This window comes from Marmota flaviventris, chromosome 1 (assembly GCF_047511675.1).
Source record: "Marmota flaviventris isolate mMarFla1 chromosome 1, mMarFla1.hap1, whole genome shotgun sequence".
NCBI classification, from domain to species: Eukaryota; Metazoa; Chordata; class Mammalia; order Rodentia; family Sciuridae; genus Marmota; species Marmota flaviventris.
In genome coordinates this window covers 30358671-30375177 of record NC_092498.1, presented here as the reverse complement: position 1 = coordinate 30375177, position 16507 = coordinate 30358671, and the positions used below count along the sequence as shown (strand labels likewise).

General features: G+C 37.6%; 1 protein-coding gene across 1 annotated transcript in view; it reads left to right on the top strand.

Annotated features, from left to right (window-relative positions):
* The window catches only part of Cdk6 (cyclin dependent kinase 6), a 212554-nt gene extending 201175 nt beyond the window's left edge, over positions 1-11379 (top strand). The window contains exon 7 of the mRNA XM_027919898.2: positions 1436-11379. Coding sequence (XP_027775699.1) covers positions 1436-1582 — 147 coding nt within the window. The 3' untranslated portion in view covers positions 1583-11379. The remainder of the gene's footprint in view (positions 1-1435) is intronic.
* Positions 11380-16507: the final 5128 nt, after the last annotated feature.

Here is a 16507-nt window from a genome sequence, read left to right as displayed (position 1 = left end):
ATTTCAGGGGACTAGAGAATTTGCCTGAAATTATATATAGAATTTTCTATTTATATGTACCTTTCTTTTTTTATTATTTTTAGTTGTAGATGGACACAATACCTTTATTTTATTATTCATATATTTTTTATGTGGTCCTAAGGATTGAACCTAGTGCCTCATACATGCTAGGCAAGTGGTCTACCACTGGGCTACCCCCCCAGCCTGTATGTGCCTTTCTTTAAGATCAGTAGCTTTCAACTATTAATGGGGTCCGTAATCTAGTCAGAACATAATGAGGACTGTGAGCAGGAACCCCAAATGAGTGGGAAAGTCTGCATAACCATAAAAATATTAAGTCTTTGGATTACATAGAGGTCTTGAAATTTATAGGCATTACAGAGGCCCACTTCCCTTCAGTGGGCATTGCCTCAAATGGTTTGCTTCTTTGTAGCCTGTGGCTCCTGGGACAATGGGCAGGTCCTACTCATGGTAATTAGTGCTTGTCACCAGGTAGGTGCTCAGCTTGGTAAAAGGAGAAAGGAGTGGAGGAACAAGATTACATGTGGTTGAAGTGGAAATGAGACTGACATTGGGGACTTGGTTGACAGTTTGGGAGCAGAGGTTCACCTGTCCCTACTTTTACCTTCTACCTCAGTTGCCTAGCCAAACTGACCAGACAATTTGACTCAGACCAGGTACTACTTAAGTGCAGGGACCAGCTCATTTGCTATAGTACTCCTGTGCTTGAATCGTCCACCTGGAATAGACTTTAGAGACTTGAATTGAATCTTACGGGTTCCTTGAAGGGATGCTGCTAACCAATGGGGCATCTTGCTGAGAGTTAGAAAGAGGGCATCCTTCTCCTGGGTGATGCAGTCCTAGGGCAAGTAATAGGACTAGGCGGGGCTTGTTCAGTAATTACCTTTTACACCTCCACCACCTTGTTCAGTAATTACCCTTTACACCTAAGTAGGGCACCTCATCTGTTATCTGCACATTGACAAACCCTGGGAGAAGGCAAGGCGATAGGGTGAAGTCCCTGGCTATAGAACTAAGTTTTCTAGAAGAATCTCAGCGTAAGTAAGGCTATATACATACTACAAATATAATATTAACTTTGGGGGTGCTGGGGATCAAACAAGCTAACAAGCACTCTTCCACTGAGCTACACCTCCATTTTTTAAGGAATCTGGAATAGTCTGGAGAGAAACTGTAGGTCAGCAACATACCACAGACAACCAAAGGATGTTGTCTTTTCCTTCAGGGCAATTTATGCATTAGGGGCATATACAAGTAAAGTACTGTCTACATATTATGTAGTGTTCCTTGAAATAAATATGCATTCTTATTATAGATATATTTAATACATGACAGTGAATAGAGGAATAACTATGTAAAGCATATTATTTACACTAATGTTTTATATCCGTCAATCTCTTTTTCTTTATTACAGAAGTGCCTGACATTTAATCCAGCCAAAAGAATATCTGCCTACAGCGCCCTGTCTCACCCATACTTCCAAGACCTGGAGAGGTGCAAGGAGAACCTGGATTCCCACCTGCCGCCCAGCCAGAACCCCTCAGAGCTGAATACAGCCTAAGGTCCCCGTGGCTATCTTGAGCTGATCATCTGGAGAATACCCGTAGTGGCTGATGGGTCCCCCTGAGCAGAGCTATTGAAGGTCACTGTCTGGAGGCCTTCCAGCTGCCATCTTTTGGATGGGTTCTGCTTCTTCAAGGAAATCGCCTAGTTTACTGTTTTGGAATCAATGCAAGAGTGATTGCAGCTTTATGTTCATTCATTTGTCTGTCTGTTTATTTCAAGAACCTGGAAAAATTCCAGAAGAAGAGAAGCTGCTGACCAATTGTGCTGCCATTTCATATTTCTAACCTTGAATGCTGCCAGTGTGAAGTGGGTGATCCAGGCACAGCTGAGTTATGATGTAACCTCTCTGCACCTGCTGGGCCTGATTTGGTACTTTTGAGTGTGTGTGTACATGTGTGTAAGAGAGATTTTGTGATCTCTTAAAGTGTTACTTTTTGTAAACGGCAAGAATAATTGAATTTTAAAGACTCAAGGTGACCGATAAATTCCAGGCGCTGTCCACTGAAGGTGATTCACCAGAATGATCTTCTCAAATTAGAAAGTTGAGCCTATGTCCTCAGCATTTCTGTTCTGGCCAAAAGGAGTAAATTTGTTAGCAGTTAAAGATGAAGTTTTAGACACACAGCAAAAAGGAAGAAAAAAAATTCTAATATCCTTTAAGAGACCTGTTTTTTAAAGCATGCATTCTATTTACTCTTTTGAAACTGAATTTACTTGTTGTAAGTCTATTTTAACCTTCTATATAGTATCATGCTTTACTGTTTCTTTTGAAAATATAAGCTTTTTATTACTTGCTATAGATTTAGGGATTGTACCTCGAATAGGTTAAAAAAGAAAAACTAGAGAAAACCTTTATTTTCTGGTTTGAAATGTCTTGACTTCTTTTTCGGTTTTCGTTTTTACTTAGTTTTTGTTTTTAGGAATTTGTCAAAACTGTTTCCTGTTTGGATTTGGAGAGTAGTTCTCTCTGACCAGGGACAGAGATACCATTTAAATTTTCTGTATCTATTACACTGTACTTTTCACTATGCACTGCCTTATTTGCAAAGTGTCCATCTTATCTATCTCCCAGCACCTCTCATATATATTGCTCCCATTTCATAACTCATAACAGATGCCAAAGCTGTTCCATGCACCACCTGCTTGCTTGCTTTCAATGAACCTTTCATAAATAGGCAGCTTCAGATTATGGTTTATGGCCTTGATTCTGCAATCCTAACAGGACCCCATATGTTCTTGATGCAGTCTTCCTACCTGGCATCTGCTTGAGTTACCTAAGCAATGAATAGGATACTTGTTCCACTCTGTCACCAGCACACAGATTGCTATAAACTGTTACTTAGTGTTTTACATTTTTGTAGAATTTATGCTTAGTGTAATTTCTGAGGGAATGTCTTTAACTCTTTTTTAGAGCTAGCTGTTAATATTCTAAATAATCTTTGTCTCCCTCCTCCAGGCCATGCTTGTTTCCAGTGCCTTGTGCTCACTCCTGCTGTCTGCAGGACCAGCCTGACCTGGGCATTATAAACAGCTCTACTTTTTCTCGAGATGCTTTCTCTCTCATCCTTTGTATCCCATACCACCTCTGCCTTCTCTATAGTTTGGTGCTGAGAGAACTTGAGTAACCAGAAGACACAGAAAGCGTCTTTGGAGAAGTTCAGCTTCCTGTGCTTTCTGACTGTTTGAGTACATGCAACAAACAGCTAGATTGTGTTGAGAGTTAGGCTTTTCAAGGACTGGCCATTGCTTTGCTCAGTAGAAAGTGTTTCAAATGATGCTTATGCATTATCAAGCTCACTGAATTCTTCCCAGCTTCATATTGTTATCTCATAGCAAAGGGTAATGATAACCTAAGCTTAAGAACATAATTCCTGAACAAGAAGAAAATTTAGGAGATGTTTTCTTCTCAAAAGCTTTTTGGGGATAGAACTGTTCTTTTTTAAAACATACATTGTTTAACATTGTTCTAGTTCAGTAGCTTTAGGAACAGGAATGTTTTCTAACGCAAGGTAAAAAAGATGGGCTATGCATGTTTTATACTTCCTTCCTGTGACAGCATTAATGATGTGTTGTCACCACTGTAAATGCTTGAGATATAATGAATCTAGGAGCATTCTGAGCAAGGTATATTCTAAGTCTTACCTGGAAATTAGTTCTGCCTTTGATTGAGGTTCAAAAGACAAAAGACATTTTTTTCCCCTGGGGCCTAGAAATTTAATTTTAAAATTCACTGCACTGATTCACCATGACCTTTTCTTGGTTGGTATCCATGTGTTAAAGTGAACATAACTTGACTCTTTGCTTTTGCAAAAGTTTTTTCAGTGGTTCCCTCAAGAAAAATGCAGCTGTTCTTAACTGGAATTTTTCAGCATTTTTAGAATTTTAAATAAGTTGGTGAGCTCAGTTTTTATTTATAGCATCTGCTTTGGGCTTATTTATAAGTAATGTTTGTAAAGAAAAATTCAAACACATTTTGGCACTAGATGCTTTGCCCATCACCCTCTGGTGGCACAGAATGAAAGGGCATCTCAGCTTCACAAACTCAGTTAAGTCTCATAGTTCTTCCATTGCCATGGTGGTTGCATTTAGGCAATGATTCTCTTGTTGTATGTCTTTACACCCAGGCTCACCACTTCTAAAACCCAGGTACCCCATGAGCAGCTTTGCCATTAGGGCACTTTTTGAAGCATACAGTAGAATAAGAACCTAGTGAATATCGCTTATTCTTCTGTAACATGGCTTCAGACTTCTTTCCCAAAAGCTAGGCAGTGGTTAACTGAAAAGATCCTACTGCCCCAAGAAAGAAGCTTATGGCAAGAAAAAGTATCGGATTTGAAATCACGTTTGAATATATTCTAGAACTAGTGTACATATGTATGTGCCTTATAGCTTCTGTTTGGGGCGTGGTTCTGGTGGCCCAGACCTTGTGGGCTGTTATGGAGTTATAACAACCTCAGTATAAAAAAAAGGAAAAGAAACATATCTGTTTATCATAAGCTATCTCATGGCAAAGGGTAACCTAAGCTCAAGAACATAATTCCTGAGAGCTTGTAAGAACTCATTGGGTTGGAGCCTCCCACTTTGTCCCTCTGAAGAGGCTGGAAACTCAAAGAGAAAGAGCCTCTCTGGAAGAAAGCTTGGGGCCATTTCAGCCCCCTATATTCTCAGATTTTTCCCTCAGGAAGCACACACTGTGAATGGCAGGTTTTTCATTTAGCCCCAGGTGATTTACTAAAAATAGTTTAAAATTATTCAACTGAGAGTAGAATCTCGGCATATTAGTTTCCAGTACAAATGAAAATTTCAGAATGCACAGATGTTAAGATCTTAAAGAAAATGTGTTCCTTTTAATAGAAAAATATATAGTTTGATTCTAGAACATGGTACTATCCATTTTGTTGAAAAAAACCAATAGTACCAAATATTTTGAACTTTAAATTATGTATTTAAATTGATTTTTTAATAACAATAGCTGCCTCTCTTTAAAGTGGTGCCTAATTAAAGTCAGTAATGCAATTCTCATTCCATTGTGGAAATTAAATCATGTGAACTTCATGATATCATAAGCATATTAAAATTCTTATGTTCAAAGAATTGCTTATCTTTTAAGTGACAACTTGACTATTTTTATGATAAGCACATGAGAGTGTCTTACATTTTATTTTCCAAATACAAACTTTTGTTGCATAATTGGCTCTAGGAACATATTGACAGAATTCAAAAGAATGCACGTTTGATGTTGTGACATAAGAATAAAGATGTGGCATGACTTCTTTTTTGTGGCATGACTTCTAAATCTTTAAAAATTATTTATGAAACATTGGACAGTGAATAGAGGAAATTCTGAAGAAACTGAACATATTCAAAGGGTAGTTTCAAAGTTACATATATTTTGAAGCATATATTTTTTTATCCTCAAGTATATTGTAAGAATTGATATTAAAATCACCTGGCAACTATGGACTTGACATGTTCAAAAACAAATCTTATGGAAAAGCTATCCCAGGCATAAATTAACATATGCCTTAGAGTATTCACTGTTTAAAAAAAAAAAAAAAACATTTTTTAAGGCATGTGATTCCTATGCCATTGGGACTTTTGAAAAATTGTAAATCTTACAAACTCCTTTATCATGTACATTAATACATTAAGTACATATGCCTTCTCCAAAAAACTTCCTGAGACTACCAAAGCCTGAAAGCAATGTAAATCCTGGGGAAAATAGTAATGGTATTTCCTCAAAAGCATGAGAAAATAGCATTTTCATTCCTTACTGACTTCATTATTATCAATACAATTTTAGTCCAATTTTGATACATACTTATATCTCAAGCATTTCTAACTTGTTCTTTTTTAGAAAATAAGCCAAATCTATTCCTTTGGCCTTCTCTGTCTTCTGATCTTTGTAAATAACAGAACTGTAGAAGTAGGAGGAAAATGATACTCTTAATGTTTTTTTCTCAATTAGTTTTTGTTTTGTTTTGTTTTTGTTTTTTAAGTGGAGTACCAGCTTTTCAAAGTATTTTGCATTTACTGGTTTGCTGGTATTCTCGGGGAGTTAGTTTAGATTAATAAATGGACTTCCATTAGAATCTTGGTTTCCTTGATCCTGGTGCTCTGGCCTTTAAGAAGAAAGAGCTACTTGAAAGTACACGCTTTCCCGCCCCACCCCCCCCAAGCATCTATTGAGATACTATTACAGAAATTTAAAGTTAATGTTGTAGAAATTGAAGGTAGTTTTTTGTTTATTTTTAATGGTAGGTATGAAAAGTAGTTAAAAAAAAAAAACTTTTAAAAAAGGTCTGTTAATTCACAGTCCTAAGAGCTGGACTCTTCTGTTTTATTACAGTGTGTTCCACAAGGTGGCGCTTTCAAAAAAATAAAAATCTGGCCAAGGCTGAAGAGGTAGTTCTAAGGACTTTATTCTTTTTTTCTGCACATCTTTAACTTCTGCCTAGCACTTGTTCCTAAATATAATTAATAGTGTTCATAATGTTCTGTAACTTAAGATATTTTAGTTGTTTATCTAGGTTCTGAACGATTGTCTGAAAATTAATTGTGCTAGATGACTTTATGCCTATTTTGATCTTAAGTTGAGTCAAGAAAGCCTAGTCACTTTTATTCAGGACACTTTTTTTTTTTTTTTTTTTTGAGGTACCTAGTTACCTCACTTTTCTACTTTGGGCAGACTCATTTATTAAAAAGGCAATTCTCATTTTGTGAACAGAATAGTTTGGTTAGGAGTATAAAATTTAATCAAGAAGCCCCAGTTAAAACACCAACACCCCAGTCTACTGGTTTCACATCCTCTACCATGGTGACCTTTTGACACTGATTCCACTTTAAAATTCTAATTTAAAAATCAGATGAGCAAAATAAGTAGTGCATCAATAATTAAATAGACAAAATCTTTTCTAAAGAATTGCTATACTGAAACAGCACTAAAATGCTAAAAGACCTGGTAAATTTTACACTTGTATAATGACTAATGCAAATTCCTAAGAAATTCTAACTCTTAGGTATTGTCTAGGTATATGAGCATAATTTAGCAACTCTCCACATCTCTGGTTTCTCCACTTTTAAAGGTTTTTAGCATTCATGATATGTTTGTTTTAATTTACGTTTCTGCTCAGAGACCCACTTTCCTCTTGCCCCTCCCCTAATGATTAACAAAATTTAGGAGGAAGGAAATGACAGTATTCTTCATTTTCTGTAACACAGTACAATAGGCCGTGTACTCACTCTTGAATGGCAGAAACTCAGTGGTACCTGCTTTCCTCCAGAGAGGCAGGCAAGAAAATCTTGGTGATTCACACTGAATCAAAATGCCACACACACTAGGAACTGTCAAAGTTCTAAGAAATCATGACCCAGCGCACCCTCAGCCCTCCCCGAAGGGGAGCCCAATTTAAGCCCCCAGAAAGGTCCACTTCAAACCCAGGTCTGTTACCTGGGCCAGAGCGAACGTCACTGGCTGGCGTTCCCAACTTGATCCGCACCTGGACGCCTTCCGGGCGCGGCGCCCCGCCCCTCAGCAGGAGAGTGGCAGGGGGCGGAGCTGCCCGAGACCCACCAGGCGGGAGACCGCCCGAGGTCCAGGCTCTGCTGCTGTCTCAGAGGCATCCGTTCTGCAATCTAAGGAAGTAAAATGACGCAGGAAGTCAACGGGTGTCTTCTGTGCATAAATAAGTACAACATAATTCTCTGAACGTTCGGGTATGAAGGGATGCGGTAGAAGCTGCTCTCTGCGAAGCTCTACCAGGCATCCCAAGTTGTAAGCTCAGCCTTTTTTTTTTTTTTTAAGAGAAGACGTATAATTGCAGGAAATGCTTTTTATTTCTTTCTTTTTTTTTTTTCTGTCATTCTACATTTATGATGGCAAAGGAGATTCCTGGAAAAGTTGTTTTGAAAAGTTGTTTATTTTCTACTCCATCTTCAGTTGGCAAAAGTTCCTCTTTAGTTTCCAATTTTTCTCCCCCTCCTCCACCCTTCAAGTAATTACAGGCATGTAAGTTAATTATCTCCTGTAAGAGGGGGCTTTCCTGTTGAGAGGAATCTTTTGTGTGAATAATCTGATCACACCCACCAAAAAAAATAAAGAAAGAAAAAAATCAACCCCTTCTCTACTTTAGAAGTTTGGAATCAAAAGTAGATTTTCCTAAAGGAGACATATAGCTGTATATTGACTGAAAAGAACTGTGACTTTAGCACTAATCAGTAAACACAAAACGACACCAATATTTAATTTCAGACTGGTTTTTACTCAAATTCCCTCTGTGTTTAGGTCAAAATTCTGATGGTACCTTGGAGCCCTTACTTGAAAATTTCTAATCTTAAATTTTATGAAATGAATAACATGTATTAGCTAACAATACTTCTGTGGTCACCAGCAACTCTGAGTTTGACCGTTAAGTCTTTGAATACTTAAAATTGGTCCAACAGTAGTGCATTTTTTGAACCCGCAAGTGTACCATGTCTTTTCACTCTTGGCCTTTGTTTGCAATCATATACACATGTAAGTTATAGCTCCTTACTTACTTTTTATTCATTTATTTTCCAGTGACCATTAATAAATGTATTAGTATTTGGAATTAATAGCAACCTAGATACAGCACTTAGCAGGTGGAGAATTTTTTTCAAGTTGTTCTACATTTGCATAAATTATTTCTATTATTATTCATGTATATTATTTATTTCTGAGTCACACTAGTCCTGTGAAAGTACAACTGAAGGCAGATTTACTAGGGCTTGCATTTGAGGTTCATTATCATGGTCTTGAAATTAAAAGTTAGATGAAACCCCCAAGTAAGCTGCATGCATTTTTATTTTGATTAGTAGATATAAGTCTATAGATGTAGTATTTTTGGTGTTTTATCATTATGTAAACAAATTAAAGCAGAGGTCTTTGTAGTTGTTGCTTGTGTTGAATATGCATATAGTATAGGGTGAAATTACAGCAAAAGTAAAAGCTAAAGGTAGAAAAGCATTTTAGAGATTGCCTTCATTTAGGAACTGGGCCAGGTGGCCAGCAGAGTAGATAGATGCCAGGCAGAGACAAGTGTCTGGGCGGTGCCTTCTGTCTGGCCTTGTGAAGAAGCTTCTCCCCAAGATCTAGTGTGTACTAGGTGTCCTGTGCAGAAGTGGGAACAGGTAGTACTGCTGAAAGGGGAGCAGTGTGAAAGCTGTTCTGTAGAAGCAGAACTGGCAGCTTGTGCCTTGAGGCTTCCAGAGCAGGTCAGATGAAGAAGTCCAAGTTTCCATGCTTCGGGCAACTTAGCTGTGTACAGAAGCAATCCAGCCTGGTAATAAAAAGCAAGGGTTGTTCATACAGTAATTGAAAAAGGGATTTTAGCAACCAGCAATTCCCAACACCTCAAAAGCTTGCTGCATTTCTGGTATTTTAGGTATTTCTGGTATTTGATCTGAAGGTTAAAGGGCAAGTGTTTTGTATAGAAAAGCAGTATGTGTTAAGAAAAGCACAATGTCAGTTCCTATAGAGGGCAGATTAGAACTAGAGAATTTTGTAGGATTATCATTTCTAAGATGCGCATGTTTTCACTGTAAAATGTATTAGTGCTTCAGCATTCCCATAGTAAAAACTTTCTTCCAAGTTTCAGCAAGGCTGCCATACACAGTAAACTTCTTTCTTTTTTTACTTAAAAGAGAAAATGTTTTAAAAGTTTTTTTAAAAAAAAATCTTAATTTGGACTTTTGACTTATTGGTTTCTATATGTGAAATCACAGTTCTCAGAATGGAGAGACTGTGCACATCAGATACTAATCTAGGCTATGAGAACAGCCCAGGATGACTATTACCTATCTCCACAGCCTACATCCTGACCCCATCCCTGTAACCATCTCTTCCTCTCTCCAACTAAGGTGCTCCTTGCCACCACCCTGACCTGTCCAAGTGGTGCTCTCTGTCCTCTGCTCATTTGGAGTCATCAAGGACATCATGAGATTAGATACCACAGTGTGCCTGCCTAGACCTGGCCACCACTCCTACTTAACATTCAGCTGGCCACGGTCATCAATAGGTGGTTCGTGATGCCAGGCACTGAATGTGCCCATGACATCAATTAGACATGCCCTCTAGCATCTTTGTATGCATCTTGATCTTTAACCAAGTCATTCTAGGAAGCATTCAGTTTTGGCTGTGGTACCAAGAGAAAAACTAACCAAGAATATAAACCACATTCCAGGCTGCTGTTTTCTATCCATTTGCAGGCTATACTTCTACTGTATTTCTTCATACTTGAAATTCATTCTGCTATTTAATATCAGGGTACAGACATCAGGGTGCATGTTCCCTAAAGGTGCATAATTACTCTCATTCCGTTTGCTCACATTGCTACAGAATGCTCTGTTTTGGTGCTTTGGACCCAGCAGGTCAAAAATGCAGTGTGGAAAATCACTGCCAGGAACAGTCTTACAAGAATGTTGGCCAATGACTTGGTGTTAGATCTGTTCTTTTCTCTGCATACAAGGTTGAGAGTAACCACACTGGCCTGTCAGGTCCACCCCAGCGTCCTTCCTATGTTCTACTCAAGGGTGGGTGTAGCACAGCCCTGGGAAAGCAGGGATTTTCTTAACTATATGGACTATCAGCCCTCAAAAAAAAAAAAAAATGACCTTGGGTACAGACAACATCGGACAGGGCCAAGTGGGCCATATCCTGTTCCACACGGAAATGTCTTTAGAGGGCCCTGAGCTGAATGTTCTCGCTCTCTTCCCTTGAGGCAGATAAAAATAGTGGTCAGTTTATCTAAGCCCATCCCATCAGAAGAGGAGAACAGAAAAATAGGTGTTTGTGTCAGGTAAAATATGTCATCCAAGGATCTCCACAACTTCCATTAAATACCCCACCACTAGAACTCTGTTTTTTTAAAGTAACTTAAGTAAGAGATGCTTTCTGACCTGGGATCTCTGGGGTAGCCATTCCTGTTTGCATCTTACCCTGACACTTAATTGGAGAGAAAGAACTGCAGTGTCGATTCTGTTGTCATGGCAAAGGTAACAGGTCAGGAAATTCAGAGGGTTACAGTCAATAATCCTTTGGAAACTGGATGTCTTACTGGGTGCTAGAATGCAAATATCGGTATTTATCGTCAGATAATGGAATTCGTTGTTTTTTCAAAATTAGTGTTGAAATGTTACTGTCCATTGTGTTCACTTACACAGAAGCGAAATTGAAACAAAAAGAAAATGCTCTGTTCATTTGTCATACCTTTTGTATTTCTTACAATAAAAATATTGGTAGCAAATAAAAACAATAAAAAAGGCAAATTTAAACTGCTTTCTCGAATTTGAATTACTCTCCTCATCATTTTGTTTGTTTGTTTGCTACAATACTAGAGACTGAACCCAAGGACTTACACTTACTAAGTAAACACTTTATCACTGAACTACACTCCCAGCCCTATTTAAAAAAAAACACCAAAACAAAACATTTTTAATTGAAGATGGGCATAATACCTTTATTTTATTTATTTATATGTGGTGCTGAGCATTGAACCCAGTGCCTCACACATGCCAGGCAAGCGCTCTGCCACTGAGCCACAACCCCAGCTCCCTCCCAGCCCTTTTTTTAAATTTTATTTTACACTTTGAAACAGGGTTGCCCTAACTCACCCAGGCTGGCCTCAAATTTGTGATCCTCCTGCCTCAGCCTTCAGAGTAGCTTTTACTTTAATGTAAAATGAATATAACTATGGTAAATAACAAAGCATTAAACTGCAAAAATGTATTCGCAAAATGTGTTTTATTTTGAAGGATTCCTTTCAGTCTTCCAAAGCTTAAAAATGTAATTAGAAGCCTACTGAGTTTAGAGTTCATTCCACAAATACTTATTGAGCCCTCATTAGTTGGCTACGCTAAACATTGAAAATGCAAAAATGTGGACAGTCCTTTCCAAAGTTTACAGATGAGAGAAGGGACTATGCAGAAGATTTTTTTTATCAATAGCTGATAAACTGGAGATCAGTAAAGCTTTTGCATCCAAAATAAAGCTGGAGAGGACTCAAAACTAAAGATTAATGTTTGCAAGAGCAAGGCCTGCAATTATGAAAGAGAAGGCAGAAAAGTGCAGGAAGATTGGTAAGACTGTGCCTGAGAGAAGCTCCTAAACATCTGGTTCATAATCTGTAGGAAGGACTATGACCTAACATCTTGATCTGGTACACACATGCATATATTCTGGATCATTTTCTTCAAAGTTGTGCCCATACAAATCCTTCAGTTATCTCTGTTATACTCACAGCCACATTCCTTGAATAGTCTACCAGCTCTTTGTCACTCATTTTACCCTCTGCAATGTCAGCCCATTTTCCATTTCCCTGTTCTCTAGCTAAGAATTAATAGTGGGGGTGAGTCCATGTTTGTTCAGCAAACTTAAGTTTCACAAAATGAAGCTGTATGTTTCACACGTTACCTTTTATATTGGTAGCTAAAATTGATTTCACAGTCCCACTAATAGGCATGACTTACAATAATAACCAATAATCCAGTTCTTTAAGTGGGCAAAACATTTCAAATGGCCTCTTACCCAAGAAGATGAATAAATAGCTGAAATGATGACTTACATTTTTTCTTAGGAGAATACAAATGAAACCACAATGAGCTATCACTATAGAGCTAGCTAAAATTTTAAAATTTGACAACTCCAAAGGTTGAGGATGTAGAAGAACTGAAATTCACTATCCATGGTAGGAGTGCAGTATGACAGGACCAATTTGGAAAGAGTTAAGAGTTAAGCATATTCTTAACATTCACCTAGTAACCTCACTTCTAGACATTTAGTAGAAAGAGATGAAAATGTATACACTAATACTTATTTATAAATGTTCACAGTAGTTTTACTTGTAATGGGTAAAGACTGGAAACAACCCAAATGTCCATCAACAGGTGAATGAATAAACACTTGTGATTTATAAACACAGTGGAATACTACTCAACAATAAAAAAGAAGAGCTATTGATATGCACAACAACAGAGGTAAATCTCAAAGCACTTAAGATAAATGAAAAAGGTCAAATACAAAAGGCTGTTTAATTCCACTTATATGAAGTTCTAGAAAAGGCAAAACTATAATGATAGAAAATGTTGGTTTCCGGGGACTGGGAAAGCAAGGAAGGGGAGATTAACTGCAAAAAGATACAAGTGAATGTTTTAGAAAGATGGAAATGTTTGATAAGTGATTGTGGTCATGATTACATCACTGTCCATTTGTCAAAATCATCAAACAGTCAATACATTATAAAATACATAGTGTATACATACACTATACCTCAATAAAACTGATTCTGAAAAAATGTAAAAAATGTCCATTTTCAGTGCTAACAATAGCCAACCTGAAATAATTGGCAAAGAACTTTTCAAGCTTGTGAGTCAGCTCAACAAAGATGGAACAAGAGGAAAATTTTAGTGAAACTATAACCCATTGATTCAGCTGAAGCTTCATGAGCACCAGAAATTTTCCTTTCTGACTCATATTCCTGGTAATTTCCTTATATTCACTAAAAGTCTCAACCTGAGATTTCCAAAAGGTGAGTTAGTCAATGGCTACTTGCTTTTCAAAGTTTGAATTCTTTTTTTTTTTTTTGAAATATTTTTTTAGATATATGGACACAGTGTCTTTATTTTGTTTATTTATTTGTATGTGGTGCTGAGGATCCAACCCAGTGCCTCACATGTGCGAGGCAAGCACTCTGCCACTGAGCTACAGCCCCAGCCCAAATTCTTTTTATATATATATATATTTGTTTTAGTTGTAGTTGGGCACAGTACCTTCATATTATTTATTTTTATATGGAGCTGAGGATCGAACCTAGGGCCTCACATTGCCAGGCGGGCGCTCTACTGCTGAGCCACAACCCCAGGCCTGAGTTCTTTATTTTAAAAAAGCCTTTGAGTGGGATAGGGAGCAGGAGCATGGGAGGAATAGACGAACTCTAGATAGGGGAGAGGGGTTGGAAAGGAAGGAAGAGGGCATGGGGTTATAAATGATGGTAGAATGTGATGATCATTATTATCCAAAGTACAGGTATGAAGACACGAATTAGTGTGAATACACTATGTATACAACCAGAGATATGAAAAATCGTGCTCTATATATGTAATAAGAATTGTAATGCATTCCACTGTCATATATAAATAAAAAAATCTTTGAATATTTTTTACAGTGAGAAATATAACTCTTAAGTACAAAGTGAACATGTAAACTGGTCATTATTTCCACTTTTGTGTAGGCAAAATTACATCCAGAAGTTAGATAGTAAGTATGGAATCAGAGGAAGGGGAATCTATTTAACTGAGTAGTTCTTTCATAAAATAAATCAGAAAAGAAGGGATATGGCATATAATAAAAAAGTCCTTTGTCCATACTTTCAACCCACCAACACTTAGCAGTAACCACCAGTAAGAGTAGATTGTATAAACTTTTTGGAAACTTTCCTGGACATATTCAAATATATTCAATAGTTTCCTACACATACTCAAGCTGAACAATATGAAATCTCCCATCTTGTTGGTTAGAAATTGCTGAATATCTGCAATTTCATAATGCCAACTAGTACATCCTCTTGTTTATACATAAGTTATCATAATCTATAAACTGTTTTATAATCCTCTTTTTCTCTCAATAATGCATAGTGGTCAATTTTCCATATCAACACATATGGCTGGCTCTACATTACTTTTTCAATATCTGCCTAGTTTGGCATTGCATGGATGCACCATCCATTAACCAAATCCTTTATATAATGGTTATTGAACTTGTTACAATGGGTCTTCAAACATGAAAGCTTCATGCTTCTATTTCCAGTCTAGGGACATGCCAACATCAGACACTGTGTTCATGGATTAGGTTTCTGTGCTTCTCTCCATTGTTGAGATTCTGAAATGCCCACACAATAATGAGAAATAGAGGAAAATCAACTAATATGTTATTAAATTTAATACAAATTTAATAACATATTAGTTGAATATTATTCCAGTTGAAAATTTCTACCCTAAAGGCTTATTAGCATTGTTACTATTTACAGTTTTGCCTTTCATCCTTGTATTGTTACCCCCCCCCCCACACACACACACCGCTGCTCCCACAGACACTAGTATGGCAGTATGTAAAAACGTGGATGTGTAACCAATGTGATTCTGCAATCTGTATACAGGGGAAAAATGGGAGTTCATAACCCACTTGAATCAAATGTGTGAAATATAATATATCAAGAGCTATGTAATGTTTTGAACAACTAATAAAAAAATAAAATAAAAAAGTTTTGCCTGCACAATAAAGTAAAGCTTATTCCCCTGGCATTCTAGGTCCTTTTCCTCCATCTCCAGGGACTTTTCCAGTCTTGCTTCATCTCTACCACAGGTGTTCCATGTTACCACACCTGGCTGCATCCCCTCTCCTTCTACCCAGGCAGTTCCCTCTGTTTGGAGTGTCCTTCCCTCTCCATTTTTCTGTGAGAAGTTGGCTAAGGATCACAGGCCACCTGAAATGCCGCTTCTCAATCCTCCTGGGTTGCTTACCCCTTCCACTTCTGAAGGTAGCCTTACAGCCTGATGCTGTAAGGAAAGCACATGCTTTCATGTTTTCATGTTTAATCATGTGCATTTGGTCCCCAGCTTCTCTGCTTTCTTGCTGTGGGACCTGGAGCAAATTATTTGGTTGCTCTAAGCCCCAGTTTTTCTCATGTGCAATCTCTTCATTACACCCAGAATATTTGAGAGATCATGTAAGTTCATTGCTAAAAGGAAAGTGTTTATTCACAGATCACACGTATAAAAAGATGTGTAAACAATTCTTCCCATTGAGTGGATGTGAGGTATATCTTGAGAAGATTTGGTCTGATCTAGACTTTATCAACTGCTGAAGCCTTAATTATCTCCATGGCTCTTCAGTCATTTTCCTCTTTCTCTTTCCTCCCCTGGAATCCATGCTCTATCCAGGAGGGGCTAAGTACCTTGCCAGAGGGGATCTATGTAAAGGAAACACAAAATTTTGTGTTAACTAATAGCATCATTATATGTTTTAAAAATCTCTGTATCCACAAAACTAATCAAAGGGCAAGAAAGTGAAAAGTAAGAAGGAGCTTAGAAGGGAAAAAGTTTTCTCCTACATGTATTATCATGCTCTCAGGTTGAAATGCTGGAAATAATATCTGCCAAATGCTAGAATAGAAAAATTTAGAAAAATAGAAAAATCGCGCAGTAAGTTGGTCCTATATGTGTTTATCTCCCTTACCTGTTTATAACCACGCTGCTTGAAAGCAGAGATTGTGTCTTAATTGTCTTTGTGTTTGATCCCAGCTCCAGCTTAGGACACCTAGCTAGTGAAAAGTAGATGATGGAAAATTAGTGTGAAAGGAATGCATGGATGATGGATAAATGAAATTGAATTTATAGGGCGATTTCG